Consider the following 20,520-nt stretch of genomic DNA (forward strand, 5'->3'; position numbering starts at 1 on the left):
CCAGTGAGGAGCAGTTGGGCAACCCCTCAGGGTTGCTGCGTGGGTCGATCAGAAAAAGGTTCCCTCGACCCAAAATTCTTCAGCCCCCCTCTGCCTCTGGGCCGGCGTCCACCCTGTCCTCCTCTGCCTCTGAAGGAAGAGGGATCCGGAGCAAAACAGGATTGTTGAGCTTTCCGGAACCACATCTTCTTTTGTCCTCTTTGGTTCCTAGAGAAGGACCTCTGAGGAGCCGAGAAGTGGATCTCAATGGCAGACAACGTCTTCTTGTCTTTCTCGCTCTGGAGAAGCGTATCATGGATGGTTTTGCTGAAAAGCGTTGAGCCGTCAAAAGGGGCGTTTGTGAAGGACACCTTGAAGGGTTCCGTAAAATCGCAGAGATGGAGCCAGGCCTGTTGACGTAAGACAATGCCTGCTCCACTAGCTCTAGCTGCTCCCTCCATGGCATGGGAGAGAAACCGCATAGATGTGTTTGTAATTGACTTAAGAGTAGCCATTCGAGCCAAGAAGGTCCGTTTGTCCTCGGCCGACATGGACTCTGGGGGTGATCCAGCATACTCTTTGATAAGGTCCCGCTGGAGCTGAATTACATGTGCCATATAGTTCAGTGACCTTACAGAGAAGGTCGCTGAAGCGAACATCCGCTTTCCGAGGCATTCCATCGTCCGAGACTCCTTATCTAGAGGATGTACCGAGGAACTCTCCTGTGCTAATTCCTTTTTAGTGGCAGCTGCCACCACCATGGCATCCACTGGGGCACCCTTGCTCCAAGCTGTCCTATCAGAGGGAGGGCTGCGGATCCTGTCCGGTCTTTTGGGTATTGGCTCCACAGTGTCCGGCTCCTTCCATGTCCTGGTAGTTATGAGGTCCACCAGGGGATCGGTGGGAGGGGACACCAAAGAGGTAGATGGGCCTGCGTCAAACGCCTCCAGAAACACAGACTCATCCGAGGAAGGCTTTTGGGCAGACCCCCCCTCCCTCTAATGCACAACATTTCCATAATGTCTCCAAAGGAGATGTCCTTGGGGGGTGACCATGGGGAACCTTCCCCTTTCTCTAAGTCCGTGTCTTCTGTGAGGGACTCAGGTGAGTCCAAGTGCCTCCTCTTGCACTTTCATTTGTGAGGGGCCTCCTCGGGGGGGCTGTCTGAAGAGGGCTCACCAGCAATGTCCTGTTCCTCTACAGGAACCATCTGGGACGTAGGCACAGGCTGTCCCTGTGCCCGGATGATGGAAGACAGGCCCGTCTGAGAGGGAATGGCGGGTGGATCTGTAGCAAGAAAATGGGGCCTCTAATCACTCAAAAAAACTCTCTCCACGACATCGAATGCCGAGGGTGAACTGCTCTCCCTAGGATCCGAAAGCAGCACCCTCGGATCCGACGTGCGGATCGGAGCCGGAGATGACCCGGTTGGATCCGAAAGAGTAGTGCACTCCAACCTCAATACAGCCGAAGGCCCACTAACCCCTCTGGATCCGATGCTCAACTCACGGCCCTGAGAGCTTGGATCCAAAAAGGGATCTGACAGACATGAAGGTGCAGTCAGCGCCGAAGTAGGAAACACTGCCGGTGCCATTACCCCGGCTCCGAAGTTAGTCGGATCTGACAGCTCCGAACCCCGATAGCAGGTCAGAGAAGGAGCAATGGGGGTGAAAAAGGGGGTCGAGCTCCCCCCATGGGTCTGCAGCTGGGCCTGAAGAAATTGACGCATCATCCGGTCCATGTCTGCATCAGATAGACTCCTAGTTGACCTGGATGAGGCCACTGAGGCCAGCCAGGAAGGCTGCCTAGATGACCTCGAAGGTGACCAGGTCTCCTCCTCTGGCTCCGGGAAGAAACATGGAGAACAAAGCCAGGAGGAGGAAGACCCGGACACCTTAAGGGGAGAGGCAAGCCGCTTAGATGGCAGGGCTGATGGAGCTGACTCGGCCCGCCTCTTGTGGCTATGGTGTCTATCTCTCTCGCTCTCCTTATCCTTTCTATCTTTCTTTCTGCCATCCCTTTCCTCCTGGGCTGAAGAGGGAGTTTGAGTCCCAGCCAGGGGAGCGGGAGCGGCAAGTGGCACCACAGACGGGGAGGAGGATGAAGCCGAATCAGGGGGCAAAAAGGCCCGCAAGGATTAGTTTCATCTTCCTGTCCCTCAAAGCCCTGGGGTTGAAGGCTGCACAAATAGTGCAGCCCAAAGAAAGATGGTCCACACCCAGGAAAATAATGCACCGAGTGTGGCCATCCACTGAGGACAGCTTATGGCCACACTCAGAGCATTTAGAAAAAAACAGCTTTTGGGCCTTCAGACGTTTTAAAGAAAGGAGAAGAACAGGCCCACATGCACACACCTTCACACTCAGATGGGGGGGGATTAAATTTTAACTAGCCTAGAAACTTTAAACTACCCAAAAAGTACGAAGGAAGAGAAGGGAACCATACACGCAAAGTTTAGAAAATGTTTTGACAAAAAAAAGTATAAAAAGACTTTAAACTCACAACACCCACACTAGGAGCTCGTTCTAAGATGCTTAAGAAGCCGCAGAAAATGAGATCTGAGGACCAGAGGGAGGTAGCAGGGTATTATGGCTAAGGGGAGGAGCTTGGAGCTCGGATCTTTGGCTAGGAAAGCTGCCGGCTCGGATCCGATACCCACAGGTTGCTGACCAAATGAAGTTAACTACTTCAGATCAAGTAATATTCTAAACTTCTATGTACTTATTCTAAAAATGTCAGCAAACACTTTATTTGAACTTCTACTTATGAAAACTTTTCATTTAATTCCTTCTTCAAATGTGCTTCTACTGGAGATATATTTTTATGTCAGCTGACAACAAACATTGGATATGTCACTCTTTTCTTAACCTCTCTAAAAGCCAGAAACAAAAATGGATGCATTCAAAACCTGAAAAGCATGTGTCTGTAAAATGTTTAACTTATTATTTGCATGGTACCCATGGCACCCACTTCATTGTTGCAGGATGGATGGAGCAAGGGAGAAAAAACAAAGTGGAGCACCTGACAAAAAAATACATGCAGAAAGGGAGAACCCAGAGACTCCACGAAGAAGGCATTCCAGCTGAGATTTGATCTAGATAACCAAGTGCTACAAAGGAGCATTGCTAAGTACTACACCCCAGTACCATCTGTGTGTAGCATATAGTGTTTCACTAATCATTTTCATGATGTATTATATTAGCTCACATTCACTACACCCCGGTACTATCTGTGTGTAGCATGTAGTGTTCCAATAATCCTGTTTATGAAGTATAATTTTAGCTCACATGCACTACACCTCAGTACCATCTGTGTGCAGCATATGGAATTCCACTAATCCTGTTTATTAAATATAATTTTAGCTCACGAGCACTACATCCCAGTACCATCTGTGTATAGCATATAGTCTTCCACTAATCCTGTTTATTATGTATAATTTTAGCTCATACGCACTACACCCCGGTACCATATGTGTGTAGCATATAGTGTTCCACTAATCCTGTTTATTAAGTATTATTTTAGCTCACAAGCACTAAACCCCCGTACCATCTGTGTATAGCATATAGTGTTTTAGTAATCCTTTTTATTAGGTATTATTTTAGCTCACAAGCACTACACCCTGGTACCATCTGTGTATAGCATATAGTGTTCCACTAATCCTGTTTATGAAGTATTATTTTAGCTCACAAGCACTACACCCTGGTACCATCTGTGTATAGCATATAGTGTTCCACTAATCCTGTTTATGAAGTATTATTTTAGCTCACAAGCACTACACCTCAGTACCATCTGATAGTATTTTAGCTCACAAGCACTACACCCCAGTACCGTGTATAACATATAGTGTTTCACAAATCCTTTTTATGAAGTATAATTTTAGCCCACAAGCACTACACCCCAGTACCATCTGTGTGTAGCATATAATGTTCCACTAATCCTGTTTATTAAGTATAATTTTAGCTCACAAGCACTACACCTCGGTGCCATCTGTGTGTTGTATATAGTGTTCCACTAATCCTTTTTATAAAGTATTATTTTAGCGCACACGCGCTACACCCTGGTACCATCTGTGTGTAGCATATAGTGTTTTACTAATCCTGTTTATTAAGTATAATTTTAGTTCACATGCACTACACCCCTGTACCATCTGTGTGTAGCATATAGTGTTCCACTAATCCTTTTTATGAAGTATTATTTTAGCTCACAAGCACTACATCAGGTTACCATCTGTGTGTGGCATATAGTGTTCCACTAATCCTTTTTTTAAAGTATTATTTTAGCTCACAAGCACCACACCCCGGTACAATTTGTGTATAACAGTGTTTCGCTAATCCTTTTTATGAAGTATTATTTTAGCTCACAAGCACTACACCCTGATACCATATGTTTATAGCATATAGTGTTTCACTAATCCTTTTTATGAAGTATTATTTTAGCTCACAAGCACTATACCCCGGTACCATCTGTGTATAGCATATAGTGTTTCACTAATCCTTTTTATGAAGTATTATTTTAGCTCATAAGCACTACACCAGGGTACCATCTGTGTGTAGCATATAGTGTTCCACTAATCCTTTTTATGAAGTATTATTTTATCTCACAAGCACTACACCCCGGTACCATCTGTCTATAGCATACAGTGTTTTACTCCATCCTTTTTATGAAGTATTATTTTAGCTCACAAGCACTACACCCCAGTACCATCTGTGTATAGCATATAGTGTTTCACTAATCCTTTTTATGAAGTATTATTTTAGCTTACAAGCACTACACCAGGTTACCTTCTGTGTGTAGCATACAGTGTTTCACTAATCCTTTTTATGAAGTATTATTTTAGCTCACAAGCACTACACCCTGGTACCATCTTTGTGTAGCATATAGTGTTTCACTAATCCTGTTTAAGTATTATTTTAGCTCAGAAGCACTACATCCTGGTACCATCTGTGTGTAGCATATAGTGTTTCACTAATCCTTTTTATGAAGTATTAGTTTAGTTCACAAGCACTGCAAAAGGGTACCATCTATGTCTATCATATAGTGTTTCACTAATCCTGTTTATTAATTATTATTTTAGCTCACAAGCTTTAAAATTGCATTAATGATGATGACATATTGGGTATGAAAGTTAGTGAAATCAGGTAATATAGTTTCCACTTTGATTAATCAAAACATGATAACTGTAAACCAGTTCCTCACTCACAAGTGACTGAGAGAACCGTGTTCACAGAAAAACACTGACAGTCATTGAAAAAACCTGGAACAGTATCCCCCCATATATACAAACTCTTCAGTCACACAACAATCGAGAAAGGAGAAAAGTCTCAGTGAAGCACAAAAGATTTCATACAAATAGCTATACTACATTATGTACAATACAATTGTATATGCTTTGGAGAATGGTAAAATCAAGAAACTGTGAATGGAACTTTAGAGCCCTACCAAATTATCGCACTTGGTTTTACCCAAAACATGCATAACATTTTGAAACTAAAAACACAAAGCAGACTGTGAAATCCCATACATTCTAGTTCATTCTTGTTTTATCAGCTGTGGTTTACTGCAGTTCATTTAGCAATGTTTGTCAGTACTGAACTGGACTATACACAGTAAAAAGTATCTCTCACTGAAGAATAGTGGAAACTTAATTTTTTTGTTTGCAGAAACTTTGCAGTTTGGAGGGTGTGAAGTTCACTCCTTGATATATGCTATGCACCTAGTTCACTAATAAAATTTGAACTTTAAAGCACGTACTACAAAATAATAAAATAGTAGTTAGCCCACAACTGTAATGGAATATCCTTTATTGACAAGCGCCACTAGTTGACTATAATTAAAAGCATTAAAGACATTCATTAATTTATATATAATCAGGTTATTTGGAGCAAGGGAGTAGTTACAGATGGTGGTTCTGTTAAGATTTTAAATTCTCCCTTGGATATAGATTTAGTGTTTGGCCCATCTGCTGCAGATATGATGAAAAAAGTGTAATGAAAGGGGTAAGCAGATCCAGGGAATCTCTTAACATTTTTTATCCATCCTTTTCCTAATTTTCCAAGGTATTATCTATCGCCTTATCTAATTTTGGCAAAAAACAGAATAAACAGTCATAAAATATAGGTAAAAAGATGTTTAAGAAAAAATGGCAAGGGAGTTCCAAGTCTCAAACATCCCCAAAAGAAACACAATCCAACAGGTCTGAATGACTATTCAAGAGACCTTGTGTGACTCTGTTCCATTTTTTTTTTCTTGCATAAGGTCTGAATTTCCATGTTTCTCTTTGTTAACTGATTGTTTCAGACAGATAGGTTCTGAAAATCATTCATTAAGGTTAGAGATGGCAGTGGCAGGAAATTCCTCCTTTCCAGGGAGTAATTCCTCATCATCCAGATCAGACTCTTTTGTTTCCACTGGTTCTCCATCATATGCTGTCCGAAGGAGTGATAGAACAACTTCCTCCTTCCCAAGTGTTGAAGGGGTTTTATTCAAATATGCTCCTAGTGCTAAAGAAAGAAAATGTTTGGAGGCCAGTTTTGGATCTTTGTTTCTTAAACCTGTTTGTGATAGTGCCTAAATTCAAAATGATGTCACAACCTGTTACCTTTTCTTCTACTTTGAAGTTTTCTGGCAACCCTAGACTTACAAGATGCTTATCACATCTGTATTCATCCAGATGTCAAACATTTTTTTAAGTTTTTGTGTGTCTGGATCACATTATCAGTTATCTGCCTTACCCTTTTTAAGTTTTTGCGTGTCTGGATCACATTATCAGTTTTCTCCCTTACCCTTTGGACTATCCACTGCACCAAGATTGTTCACAAAGTGACCAGCTCCAGTTATGAAACATTGCAGGCTACAGGGGATACATATGTTTCCGTAGTAATACAACTTGCTTATCTCTGTGTAGTTTTTTCAATGTGTCAAGAATATTACTCTGGGGTTGGAAATCTCTTACACAAGCTGGGATTCCAAGAGAGCAATCAAAAGTCTTTCTTAAGTCCTTCTCACAGGACTGTACTCCTGGGATGTCAACCAGACATCTCAGTTCAAAGATCTTATCTTCCACAGGAAATATAGATCTTTATGATTCTCATGATACACCTGGCAAGACTCCACATGACAAAGATACAGTGGTATCTGAAATCTCTTTGGTTCCAGCATCGACATCCTTTATATTTTTAAAATCCAATGCTGGGTTTTGTTGGAAGAGAAATATTTTGGTGGAAACAGCAGTTATCCTTAAATCAAGGTCTCCTCTTCTCCCTCCCTGCTCCAAAGCAGTCAGTCACCACAGATGCTTTGGACTTTGCTTGGAGATCATTTTCAGGAAGGCTAAAAGTGTAGGGGGTGTGACACCAAGGACAGAAGTAGGCACATAAATATCAAGGAGATGCTTGCCCTGATCAAAGCATTCAACTCTCTGAACCATCTTTGATCCCCACAATCTCTTTAAGTGGTTGCAGATATACCTCAGTCATATGATACATCAACAAGCAAGGGAAAGCAGGTCTTTCCCCCTTTGCATACCCATGTTAGCCTGGGATACAGCTTCACAGCAGAATCTTATTCTACAGGCATCCTACATTCAATCAGAGCAAAACCATGTGGCAGACAAGCTGAGCAAGACCAAGGCAGACCCTCATGAATGGAAACTAGATCAAAGGTCTTCCAAGATTTGATCCATCTATGGGGAGTTCCTCATGTAGACCACTTTGTCTGCTGTCTGAACAATCAACTAACAAGATTATTTTTCAGAAGTTCATGCAAGAAGGCATGGAAGACATATGCCTTATATCATTGGGCAGGAATGTTCTTTTATGGTTTTCCACCCATTCCCCTAATATCGAGGGTACATATAAAGATTCAGAAGGCATTCCTTAAGATGATTGTGTTGAGTCCCTTCTGACCTAGGCAGCTGTGATCCTCCCTTCTATTGGAAATGGCCAGTGGCAATTACTGCAATCTTCCTCATATCCTGGATATACTCACAAAAGAACAGGGGTATTTGATACACCCCAACATTAATCAACTTCAATTGACTGCCTGGATGATAGGGTATTAATTACTTTTAGGTACGTGCTTACTGAGGATGTGCAGCATTTACTAATGGAGGCAAGAAAACCTGATACTATAAAATCAGATATCAGCAAATTGAAAAGGTTTTCTAGCTGGTGCCAATAGCATAAATAATGCATATTCAATGCTGGTTGTTATTTAGTTCTACAATGTTTGTGTGAGTTACTATGCTATGGCCTTTCTTATTCCTCTATCAAGGTTAATTTATTGGCCATTTTAGAAGTTCTGTCCATGGATCCTCCTCTTTCAAGGCAGTCTCATGTCAAAATGTCCTTGAAAGGGGTTTTGCATTACAGGCCTCCAGGAAAACCGGTGGCCCCTCCTTGAGATCTTAATTTGCAGTTGAGTGAAGGTAACATTTGCTCCATTTAAACCAGCTAGTCTGGCTGACTTGAGGTTCTTAACAGTTTTACCAATTGCTTTGATCTCTGCAAGAAGGGTATCTGAACTGGTAAGTCAAACCTACCTCATTTTCCTTAGGTACAGAGTTTCTTTGAGAACTAATCCTTCTTTTATGCCTAAGGAGGTACGTGAGTTTAATTTAAGCAAGACTATCCATCTCCTTGTTTTCTTTCCTGAACCTAAAAATGAGGAAGAAATGATACTGCATACCTTGGATGTCCACAGACAAACTGGGTACTATCTTGAAAGAACTAAATCTTTCCTCTTTAGATCAATTGTTCATTCCTTGGGAAAGTAAGAAGAAAGGACAGCCTGTGTCAAAAGAGACCATTTCTAAATGGTTGTCGAAGGCTATTGTCTTTAGTTATACTTATCACAACAAAACTATTCCAGGCAGGGTCAAGTCCCGCTCCACCAGGGCCTTAGCTTCATCTATGGCTTTTTTATTCTAGAAGCTGATGCATTGTCCTCTGTAGTTACCTTTACAAAGGACTATAAGCTTGATTCCTTCTCTAGGTCTAGATCAAGCTTTGCTAGGACCATTCCTCAGGAGCTCCTGGACCCTCCTTCTTCCTCATCCAAATATAGTCAGCTAAGGTAATCTACAGATATAGCCAAGGCTGCTGCAGCAGTGATCGGTATGAAGAACATGGTACAGTTGTGTAAGATGAGCTTACAATAACAGTAGATGTTCAAATGATTACTGCTGCAGTAGCTGTTTTCTCCTTCCATCCCCCTTGATTTTTGGTGTGTATTTTATGACAGAGGATGTGGGCATCTATGTTTTGTTATTCCAAGCATTGTCCTTTCAGGGCTTAACAAACCTGTTTCTAATAGCAGGAAAGCTCTAAAGGGCTTCACACCCAAATTTGTCTCTCAGTCAGCTAAGTTCGAGCTTCCTGATAGTTTGAGGATGTGGAAGGTGCACTGAAGGTTTGGAAACTGACCAGTTGATATATCCTTGTCATGATATAACCCATATAGCTAAGGTTATTGCAGCAGTGATCATTCAAATATCTGCTATTATGGTTAGTTTAACTTATACAACTTAGTGTCTTAAAACTCTTCTCCTTGAGCAACGCAATCTAAAATAATCCATAGATTACTGTCCCCAAGTTTGTAATACTACATTTCTTTATTTGACTATCAATGATCTCCATTTCCTAGAAAAAAAGAGTTATACCTGTGTTACAAAACTGTAAAGACAGAATTTTGCATTGAAACTGCAGCTGAATATACGACAATAACCAAAATTGGCACATTCCCAAATAAATGCAAGTTTATATCCATGGTACCTTGGAGATGATGCAAGATTTTTGAGGTTTATTCTATAGATAAATATGCAAAAGCTAGACAGTCCATATTATATATTAAAGACAATGGTTTTCAAGTATGAAAATCCATGTTTAAAATAAAATGTGGCCTATCTGCATCTTCCATGAAAACTCTATTTATCAGAATCTTCTTTGCTGATAGAAAAAAAAGTTTGTAATTCTTTAAATGTGTCCCACTACCACAAACAAGTATATGTAGAGGTACATTTCATTAAAATACACTGCAGTTTTCTGGAAAAGACTACATATCTGAACAGAGATTATGTAAAAGTAGTGTCATAAAAGATAAAAACTGAGTACTACTTACTGAAGGGAGGAACCACCCTGCTTCATGATTGGTAACACCAAGCAAATAAGGTACAGCTTTGGTTTCTTTTGCAGCAGAAAGTTCTTCCGGTGATTTTGTTAAAAATACTCCATCTATGACTGGTGACACTGAAAGCATTGTCTAAAAAAACAAGGTGGGAAAGGTAGAGGAAGACACAATTATTCTTTATTTTACACATTAAATAGAAACATAGAAACACAGTTTTGACTGGAAAGTTAGCAGTGGGTTGATAATTTACAAAATGTTTAAGGTATTTATCTTGCAGTCACAAGGTACAAGGTTTGATCTTTGAAAGGGAGCTTGCCTAAGCTTAAAGTGGCCCACAATGGCAGCTAGCCTACCTGTGAACTTATTAGGGTAGCATGACCCACCTAGCCTGCTTATTCCCATCAAATGGATACACTGCTGATCCTTTAAAACCAAACATATAATTTCTTTCTCCATCCCTCAGAGGATTCATCTTCTGTCTAACTCACAAATTCCTGAGTTCTACCTCTAGGTTTCTCCCTTCTGCCTCAGACTGTTCCCATCATCCATTGCACTATAATAATACTTTTTCACATATCCACCTTGGATCACCAAGATATGCCCTCTTGCTTTTCTGCTTATTTTTGAATGATAACATTTACTTTATGGATTCACTAGTAATACATAAACATTTTTAATCCCAGTATCTTTTGTTAGATACATGGTGCCTCTTGTACTCTGTCTGTCTTTCAGTCTCTCTTTCAGTATAGATTCTGTAGCAGATCAGACACAGTTTTATTATCCTCATTGACAAATACCTGAATTGTGAGTAATTTTCTATGCTAACCGCACAGAACCATCTCTATTTCTTTTGAGTGTTGCCTCCTACCTGTTTGAAGGGTTACCTGTAGTCTTCTTTCCTAAAGTCTGAGTGTGTCTCTTTCTCAACAACCTTCTCATTTAAAAAACTGATTACCTAGTGAAAAAAAATAGAATGAAGTCAATCCTGTGGGTCACTGCGTTTGTGAATTCACGAAGTCTTGTGTCGTCTGCCTTGCTGTCTACAAGATATTACCAACATTTTCAATTTCTGCAGTCATTTCATGATTGGACAGAGGTGAGACTGACAAATCAGTCATTTTCATCTGTTTTTTTATCCTTTTCTTAGAAAGTTAGAACACATATGCCCTCATCCAGTCCATATAAATCTTAGCCATGTCCTTTGAGAGGTTGAATGGTTAGCCGGTAGTATCACCTGTTCTCTCTCCATTTCTCATTAACTCTAGGATGAGTCTCAGTGGAGTCCAGGACTTTATCAGCCTTTAGTGATTGGGTTTCTTACAGGACCACGTAGCCCTTATTATGTAAAGGGATGGAGATTATTCTCCTTATATAAACATTCTAATGGCAGAATTTGGTAAAAGGCCCCTTTCTTCTTTTGTGAAGACAGAGGGCGCATATTAATTTAGTACTATGTACTATACCACTCTTTTATGCTGACCCAAACCCAGTTTATTTAGCTTCATTATCCATACCTTATAGGATTCATAGGTTTATAGGTGTTTACTAGGCTAATGAGTTGAAGGGCCTTTTTAAACCTAGCCTTGTCTAAGATTCCACCCTTTTGTTTCTATAAAATATATTACCTCTCTTCTTGACTAACCTGATTACAATCTTTTTTAGGTGTTTACTTCTCTGACTGCCATCTCTGTTTTTCAGTCAGTGTTACAACGTAAAACAGCAGTAGTTATATAAGTAAAGCATAAAATAAATAAATAAATGCATACATACATACATACATAAATAAAATAAAAAAAAGACAGAAATGCTGAGTACAAGAATAATGGTGACAGTGTAAACAGATCACACCATGAAAATTAACCTCTTTTCTAAATAAATGAGTCAGCATGATTATCATCAGAGGTTTTTATACCAGCTTCTATACGCAGTATCTTTAAAACACTTATTTCCTTATAGCGGTCCTAAACTGAAGACATGGTGGTGGGTGTAAAGCCTTGCATTTATAAATATTTTGGAATATTATATGTTCATAGAAGATTACTAGGCTAGTGGCTGTAAAGCCTTTAGAAGCCTAGTAAACTTTAATCCCAAGTTTACCGCTTTGTCCTTTTTGCATAGTTCGGAGAACGAATTTATAAACAGAGTGGGTCTGTGATCAACACCGGCTACCCCTGTCCATAAGGGACATGGATGCCACTCCAGGGTTGAATTTTTGGTCTCCCATCCAATTATCTAAGTTGCATCTGTATAGGGTTAGTGAGGAGCTCTGTCTGTATAGGGTTATTGAGGAGCTCTGAATAAGAAGTCTCTTCCAGAGAAGTGACAGCCTCTGGGAGACATATCTGCTCTCCAACATGTTTTGTTAATATCACAGGCTAGGTTGAGATCTCTAGAGCAAGTGACTCATAGGTTCATATGTTCATAAGTAAGTACTAAGCTAGCTGCCCTTGAGGGCCATTTTAAGACTAGCCAATTTTCCTTTCAAAAGTGAGAATCAAACCCCGTGTGTTGTGATTGTGAGGTAAGCACATTAACCATTATACCAGCCCCCCCTAAACCCCTTGGTCTTGATCCTCAGCCGGTTTTGATACTTCTCCAAATTCTGCACTATATGGGTCTGATGATGTGGTCTGTTTATACCTGTTAGATACAGGCACTTCAATGGCAGCCAGATAAGCCAAGATTTTTGTACAGATACTTGTGCTATCAATGAACTTTGTAAATCTTGTCTGGTCTTCTAGCAGCAGATGGTTAAGAATAAGGGACGGACACTTACAAAGATCTTCAAAGACCAATAATACAGGTAAACTGTTTAAGCCTTAATGTTTCACCAGCTTCAGTAGTAAACGTATACTTTCTAATGGAAAGTAATGTCTTTAGTACCCCTCCTAAAGCTTCCCTTCATTACATTTAAAGTTTTACCAAAATGGCACCACTAGTTTTCCTCCCATTATCTAGGTTACATTTGAACAGGGTCACTAAAGAGCTCTGTTTTACGTGAATATGAAGTCTGTCTCTCCAGCATGTTTTGTTAGTGTCACAGGATAGGTTGAGAGCCCTAGAGCTAGTGCCATTTGACTTGCTGATGTTCAGCATTTCCATTAGGGCAGGGTTGGAGATTGCTCTATAGACCAGGCACAAGTCACATGTCAGCAGCCTATAAGATACAGAGTAAAGTGACAGAGTTTTTAGCCTGTCCACATAGGTCATGGTTTGGAATCCCTGTATTTTCTTAGTGAGTAATATCTGAGGTCTCTCCAGCTACTGCAGGTGTCTGATGATGTACATGCAAAAGGGTGCATTATACTCTATAAGTGGTCTGATGAGGGTCGAGTACATTGGAGGTATAACGTCACTTGACCTGGATGTTATGCCTTTGCTTATGAGGTAAGCTACATAGAAGGTTTTCCTTGCCACTGTGGAAACTTGGTGGCCAAAGTTCAGATTGCTATCAACCTGTGTTCCCAAGTCTTGTATCACTGGGTTGGAACTCAGGCAGGTGCTGTCAATATTGTAATTTGTAGGGAATTCTATTTTTGCCAAATGGAATAATAATGAATTTTTTTGCATTTAGTTTTAGACCATGGCTTTGGCACCAATCATTTGTTTGTCTCAGTGATTGTTCCTAGTTTGCCATCATCAGTAAACATGGTCAGTCAGAGGCCGTCTACTTAGGCCTGGACTTCTGTGAAATAGATACCAAACAGTAAGGGGGCCGGCATAGACCCCTGTGGTACACCACTTGTGATGGGTCTACAGGTGGAGGTGGAGTCACCAATTTTGACAGAGTGCATTCTGTCAGTGAGCCAACTGTTTACCTGTCTAGTAACATAAGGGTTAATCACCAGCTGGAAGAGTTTTTCAATGATGCCAGAGTGAGGGATTGTTTCAAAAGCCTTGGTGAGGTCTTTCCATTGTCCATGGCTTTGGTGACATTCTCAAAGAAGTCTACCGAGTTTAATAAGCATGATCTACCCTGAACAAAGCCAAACTAGTTTGCGTCCAGAATTTGGAGGTCACCTTTGTACTTGTTGATAAGGTGCATGAAAGTCCTTTCCATGGCTTTCCGTATGAGGCTGGGTAGACTTATGAGTCTTTAGTTCCCAGGGTAAGGTGATGCCCTCCCCCCTTTGTGCAGGAGATTACTGTTGCTGATCTCTATTCTGCAGGAACATAGTCAGTTCTCAAGCTATGATTAAACAGAATACCAAGTGGGCCTGATAGGTCTTGCTTTAGATTGTTCAATAAACAACCTAGGATATTATCTGGTCCTGCTTAGGCCATGTTTTTGGCCTTAAGGAGTGCAGTGATACCCTGTTCTCTAGATAGCCTAGATATTGAGGAAGATAGATGTTTCCAAACATGGCCAACATTTTAAGTAGTACAGACAAAGCTGATAGCAAACTTTGTTATCTGATAGAAAGTATATGGTGTATATGTAGGGCTAGTCATTAAATTCCTTCAACGAGATTTGTAATTATGGTGAAAAGCTATATTATAATTTCTAATGGCACAATTAATTGCCATTCATTTCCCTTACTCATTCTAAATGACAGACTAGATATGCTAGCATTCGACATAGAAATACTACTTTAAAAGGAAGATAAAATAACATCATTAATTTTCTGTTACTAACTACAGAAAGGAGTTCGTATTTTTTTACTGAAATTTCAGTAATTTCTATAGCTGTGTTATTACTAGAATACAAGTGAAGACGGAGTCACTGATAATGGGCCTCATTAGGTGCACCAAAGAAAATTATGAAATTGACATATTTTTTCTAAGGCAGAAAAATGTTAAAATCGGTTATATAAATTAAATAGGAAAAAAGGTAATCATAGGAGCAAAGCTTCCAAGGTAAATATATGACTACTGCATTAGGCTGGCTATAACATGTTTGTACTTGAAATATAGTCATATAAGTCATCAGCATTTTAACATAACATAAATCATAAGCAGATAAGCAGGATATTTTATTCATGTATTTATTCTTTATCACTTTGTTTACCAGGTGAGTAGACTGGTAGATAGATCCTGTCATCCAAGACCCATACTATAGTGGCATTAATACATAGAACCCAAGCTAGCTCAATAAAGTGTCCATAGATAGTACTGAAATACTTTAAGTATTAGATACAGCACTTTTACACTTTAAACAAGTTTTTATTGCAAAACATCATGAAGTTGTATTTATGTCGAGTATTCATGATACATATTAACTTATTTATATATCTGTCTAGTGTACATTGTAATTTTGCAGAGAATGATGTTATGATGTTAGTGATGACTTAGGTAAATACATTTGGTAAGATTTTATTCTGTTTCCTTTTTGCAATGATCCCTGTGACAGGCTAAGCTGCTGATATTGCATTACTGTGACACTTTTCTTGGCATTTGTTTGTAAATTGTAAAGACATTCTGCTGAATAGTGTTTTTACAGTAGCTTGTGAAGCTATTTGAAATTAAGCGAGGGATATAAAGAACAAATGCATTCTCTGCTAAAAGGTTTCCATTATTGTTAAGTTTCTGTTTTATCTAAATCTAGATATAGTGTGAAAGACTGCAGCATTTGTTATATTGATTATACATATTGTTTCTTAGCAAAATATACAAAAATCACTGAGTGCTTTTGAAATGATAATTTGCATTTTCCACATTTTTAATTTTATTTTGGTTTAAATGTAGATAAGATATGAGGTGGTTAAATAGATAATTATTCATTCTTCATTTATATGTGCATACCTATAACTAGCATTTTCTGTGGTCATGTAATTTATATATTATTGCATTTAGAATTATGTGGTAACAAAATTATAATACATATTTTTATTTATAATGTATGACTTACACATGCAGCTTGAGAGAACCTACATTTGGTTGTTTTGCTTTAAGGGTTATGTGAGGCTTTATTTTTTAAGTCAAACGTCATTACCATTTAAAACATATAAACAACAATCAAACGGCTAAAAAGGCATAATCCAGTTCAAAATATAGGATGGAAGGAAACGAAAGAGTAAGTACATTTTCTTACATAAAATATTCCACTATTAAACTAACAGATAATTTCTAGTATTCCTTAAACATAAAAATCATAGTTGACAACCATGCTATCTTACCAATAAATATTTTTTTTCGAAATTTAGCATGTACCTTCAATGCACGTCCCACATCTGATAACCTAACCCACAAAGTATTTGTTGCTAATTTCAAATCTAACCAGCAACATGTGATAAGACTATGTTAGTAATGCTGATTCAATGAAAGCTCTAGATTTTGATCTCCCATTGCTAACATTAAAATGACCTATCTGTGTAGCAAAATATCCTTTAACTATTCCTTTTGATTGATGCAGTCAAATATTTTCTCTAGGGATAGAGTTATAAAGATCGATATACACCAAATTATGTTAGACAAAGTGTTAAAATTCAATGGATATTTGTTGCTTACCATATCATTATATGGACTAATTTAACAGAGGTGCCTCTTTCTTGATATGTTAAACAATGTGATTAAACTTTTATACCCACCCATACAGAAAGAGCTTAATGTGTGTGTGTGTGTGTGTGTGTGTGTGTGTGTGTGTGTGTGTGTGTGTGTGTGTGTGTAGCATGTGTCTATGTGCATCTCCAAAAATGTTACCATTTTTGTAAGGAAATGTGAATGGTGTATAATGTCACTTGCAGTGTATTTCACTATGGTTGAATACTTAGTTTAGGAGGATTGTTTCCAATCTGTATTTTGTTAAGGAGAACAGTGTGTGTGTGGCATTAGGTAAGATGACATTTATTCTAAGTTAGTTTTTGTGGTTGCATTGCACTGCCTCTGTGGTGTCAGTGATTTTTGTATATGCAAGACATTTCTCCTTTGTTTGTATTTGTGGGCCTGTGTATATAAGTTTGAGATGAGTGCAAAAAAATCCTTTAATAATGGGATATGTGGATACATGTTTTGTGGTCGATAATATGTGTGGAGGTGTTTTGTTTTGTTGAGGTTTTGTTCAGCCTCTGTTTTGATCAACTAGTGAGCAAGAACAGGTTTCATGTTCTGGGCTGTGATTGGTCTTTTAAAGTGATTGTGCTACCATGGAGTTAGTATATACAAGTAAGGTGATGTGGGAGTGAAACCCCACATTCAGATATTTGGGAGACCTAAACACCATGTAAAAACACTTAATATTTTTGTTTGTTGATTGATTTTGTTTTGTTGGTAATTGCAAGTTCAAGACTTTTTGTTTACATTCCCTAGCCTGTTTTTGTTTATGTTGAGGTGATCATTACATACAATTTTTTAAAGTCTGTGATAGTCAATTAACTTATTGTTTGAGAACTGCTGCACACACAAATAAGAAAAAAATGCATTGTTCTATTCATTACATTTAGGGAAAGAGTTTTATGATGAGTAGCAAAGCAGCAACTACAAATCATCTTATTTAGTCCTACAACAGATGACATTTAAAAGACCGCACAAATCTGATCCCCATGTAGTCCATTTATCTTCTCCTTGAGTTTATTAGGTTAGAATTGAGCTTCCCATTGTCTTTGATGGCTACATTAATTGCCTATGTTTCTTTTCAGTTGGGGTTTACGTAGTTTATGTAGGTTTTTATGAATGGAATACTTTAAATGTGCTTTTTTCTGTTGATGTGAAACATTTTTAAATTAGCTTGCAGTGCCACCTTATTCTAAATATGGTTATCAGCTTATGAAGTTAATTATATGTTTTAGTTACTTTATTGTTATGCTACATAGACAGACAGGGTTCTGCTTTTGCTGGTAATGTTTAACTGGCTGGCTGAAGTCAATGTTTTATTTTACTTTTTTATTCTTTAAATTTTCTCATTATAGTTCTGGCAAATTTAAATTCTTGAGCTTGATTTAGGTTAGCAGTGTTGCTTTTATGGGATTGTTTGTGTGTTATGTGTGCACTGCAAGAGGGATACACTGCATTAAAATCAACATAAAATAAGTTACATGCTTTACTTTCTTATTCTTCTTCAGACATGTTTGATGCTGACTCTGTACTGTGTATCCTGTAAAAATGTCTCTCTATGGTTAATTGTTTCTTTTTTAGGATTTGATATTGATATTGTGTACTTTGTAAATAACTGATCAACTGTTTCTAGCAATTGCTCTACAACATAGCTTGTCTCATAATATCATGTACACCGCTTCTCCTCAGTGTACTCCTTTTGTAAAGTGTACATAGGATTACTACTGCTTCTCCTCAGTGTACTCCTTTTGAAAAGTGTACATAGGATTACTACTGCTTCTCCTCAGTGTACTCCTTTTGTAAAGTGTACATAGGATTACTATTGCTTCTCCTCAGTGTACTCCTTTTGTAAAGTGTACATAGGATTACTACTGCTTCTCCTCAGTGTACTCCTTTTGTAAAGTGTACATAGGATTACTACTGCTTCTCCTCAGTGTACTCCTTTTGTAAAGTGTACATAGGATTACTACCACTTCTCCTCAGTGTACTCCTTTTGTAAAGTGTACATAGGATTACTACCGCTTCTCCTCAGTGTACTCCTTTTGTAAAGTGTACATAGGATTACTACTGCTTCTCCTCAGTGTACTCCTTTTGTAAAGTGTACATAGGATTACTACTGCTTCTCCTCAGTGTACTCCTTTTGTAAAGTGTACATAGGATTACTACCACTTCTCCTCAGTGTACTCCTTTTGCAAAGTGTACATAGGATTACTACTGCTTCTCCTCAGTATACTCCTTTATAAAGTGTACATAGGATTACTACTGCTTCGAGCAAGCACATACTGTGTTAGTATGTTATTCACTTATATGTACATAAAGGATTGTTTGTTATTAAACATTTGTGATACTGTGGAGCTTTTCTCCCTGGGCCTCCACTGAAAAAGGGCTTTTGTTCATTTGGACACTCCTGGTCAACAATTCTCAAATAAATAATAATAAATATTCTTTTTTCCTTTGTTCTTGCAAGTTAAGTACAAATTGGGGTTGGGGATTGTTTTATTTGGGACAAGGTGATTTTGTATTTTGTATGTATGTCTTTCAGGGTGGTTTTGAGGTTGTGTGTATTCTGCTTTGCATATGCAGAGTAGCTACTTTATTTTTAGCAACTAATGTAAGTCTACTAGGTTTAGAAATACTTTAATAGCTTTGATCAAGCGCTAGAGATGTACACAAACCTGCAATGATGTACCTGGAATGCTCAGAAAGTTCTAATGAGGCACAGGAAATGTAGATAAATCAATAAGGCATCCAGACAGTATAACCAATACACTTTTATTATACCCTTCTGTTGGGGTCTCCTGTTAGGATACAAGAAACATCCATTTATATATTTATACTCATATATAATGACACATGGAGTTTGAAAAAAAGGAGTATGTGCCTTTAAATGTGCTGTAGGAAAAATCATATCCATAGAGTTTTAGTTGAAAAATATGTATTAGCCTGTTAACAAGAGACAGATTATCAATTAATAGAATGCAAAAAGAGGTAGCCTGTAGCACCAAGATAAGAACTTCGTTGTTATGTCTAGATTCCATAAGGAGTGAACAAGAGATTAACTGCAAGATGCTATAAGTTTGGAATGCAACAGACCAATCATTGTTGATTCATGAAATATACCTGAAAGAAGGGCCTGACTGAAGCCTATAGACTGGGACTTCTAAAAAAAGAGCCTGCTTCCCCCAGAAGGCCCATGCGGACTGTAAATACCTGTTGAAGAGTAACCAAAGACACTGCCTCAGTTTTGAAATGTATGCCAAGTGGGCTATTATTTTGGAATGGAAACACAAGTGTAGTGTTATAGTAAAACTAATAAGCAAAAAAAGACTATGACCACTGCACAAAAACCACCAAAGCGTTTATGGTTTATGTCTCCTCTTTCCTGGCGAGGTTGTGGAATTATTTTACTTCAATAAATACATCTTTGGATTATATTCATTCTCCCTCCTACTGCGCTTTTTTCCAATTTTTAGTGTTGTAGTAAACCAAAACTTCAAACAAAATATGCTAGAGCTAGAGTCCAAGAAACTTCCCAAACAAGATATAAGGTATAAAAAAAAGAAAATATGCGTGGTCGCCAAGTATGGTAGAAGTGAAACTTCTATAAGGAAGTGCAAGGGAAAACAAATGATACAATACTGTATAAGCTCCTTTGCACTTCCTTAGAAGTTGCACTTTTACCACTTGTGGTGACCTCGCACATTCTTTTTTTTTTAAATAAACCAAATGTAGCATTACTGTGTCTACCCCTGTCCTCTTTAATCTTTGTATAACTTTTCCTTTATAATAGATTAAGTGTGCAGACATTCCAAGTTACAAAGTTCATCACTCCTGTCTCTTTTCCAGAGCTGATCTCTTATATATCCCCTTCCCTCACGCCACATCTATACCTACAATGTCGCCTGCTAAAGTAAGTCCAATGATCTC

General features: G+C 38.6%; 1 protein-coding gene across 1 annotated transcript in view; it reads right to left on the bottom strand.

The window, feature by feature from the left end:
* The window catches only part of LOC122810348 (carboxylesterase 5A-like), a 384,579-nt gene that overhangs the window by 148,382 nt on the left and 215,677 nt on the right, over positions 1-20,520 (bottom strand). The window contains exon 8 of the mRNA XM_044081929.1: positions 10,096-10,236. Coding sequence (XP_043937864.1) covers positions 10,096-10,236 — 141 coding nt within the window. The remainder of the gene's footprint in view (positions 1-10,095; positions 10,237-20,520) is intronic.

Source organism: Protopterus annectens, chromosome 8.part1 (assembly GCF_019279795.1).
Source record: "Protopterus annectens isolate FY-2018-M chromosome 8.part1, PAN1.0, whole genome shotgun sequence".
NCBI lineage: Eukaryota > Metazoa > Chordata > Ceratodontiformes > Protopteridae > Protopterus > Protopterus annectens.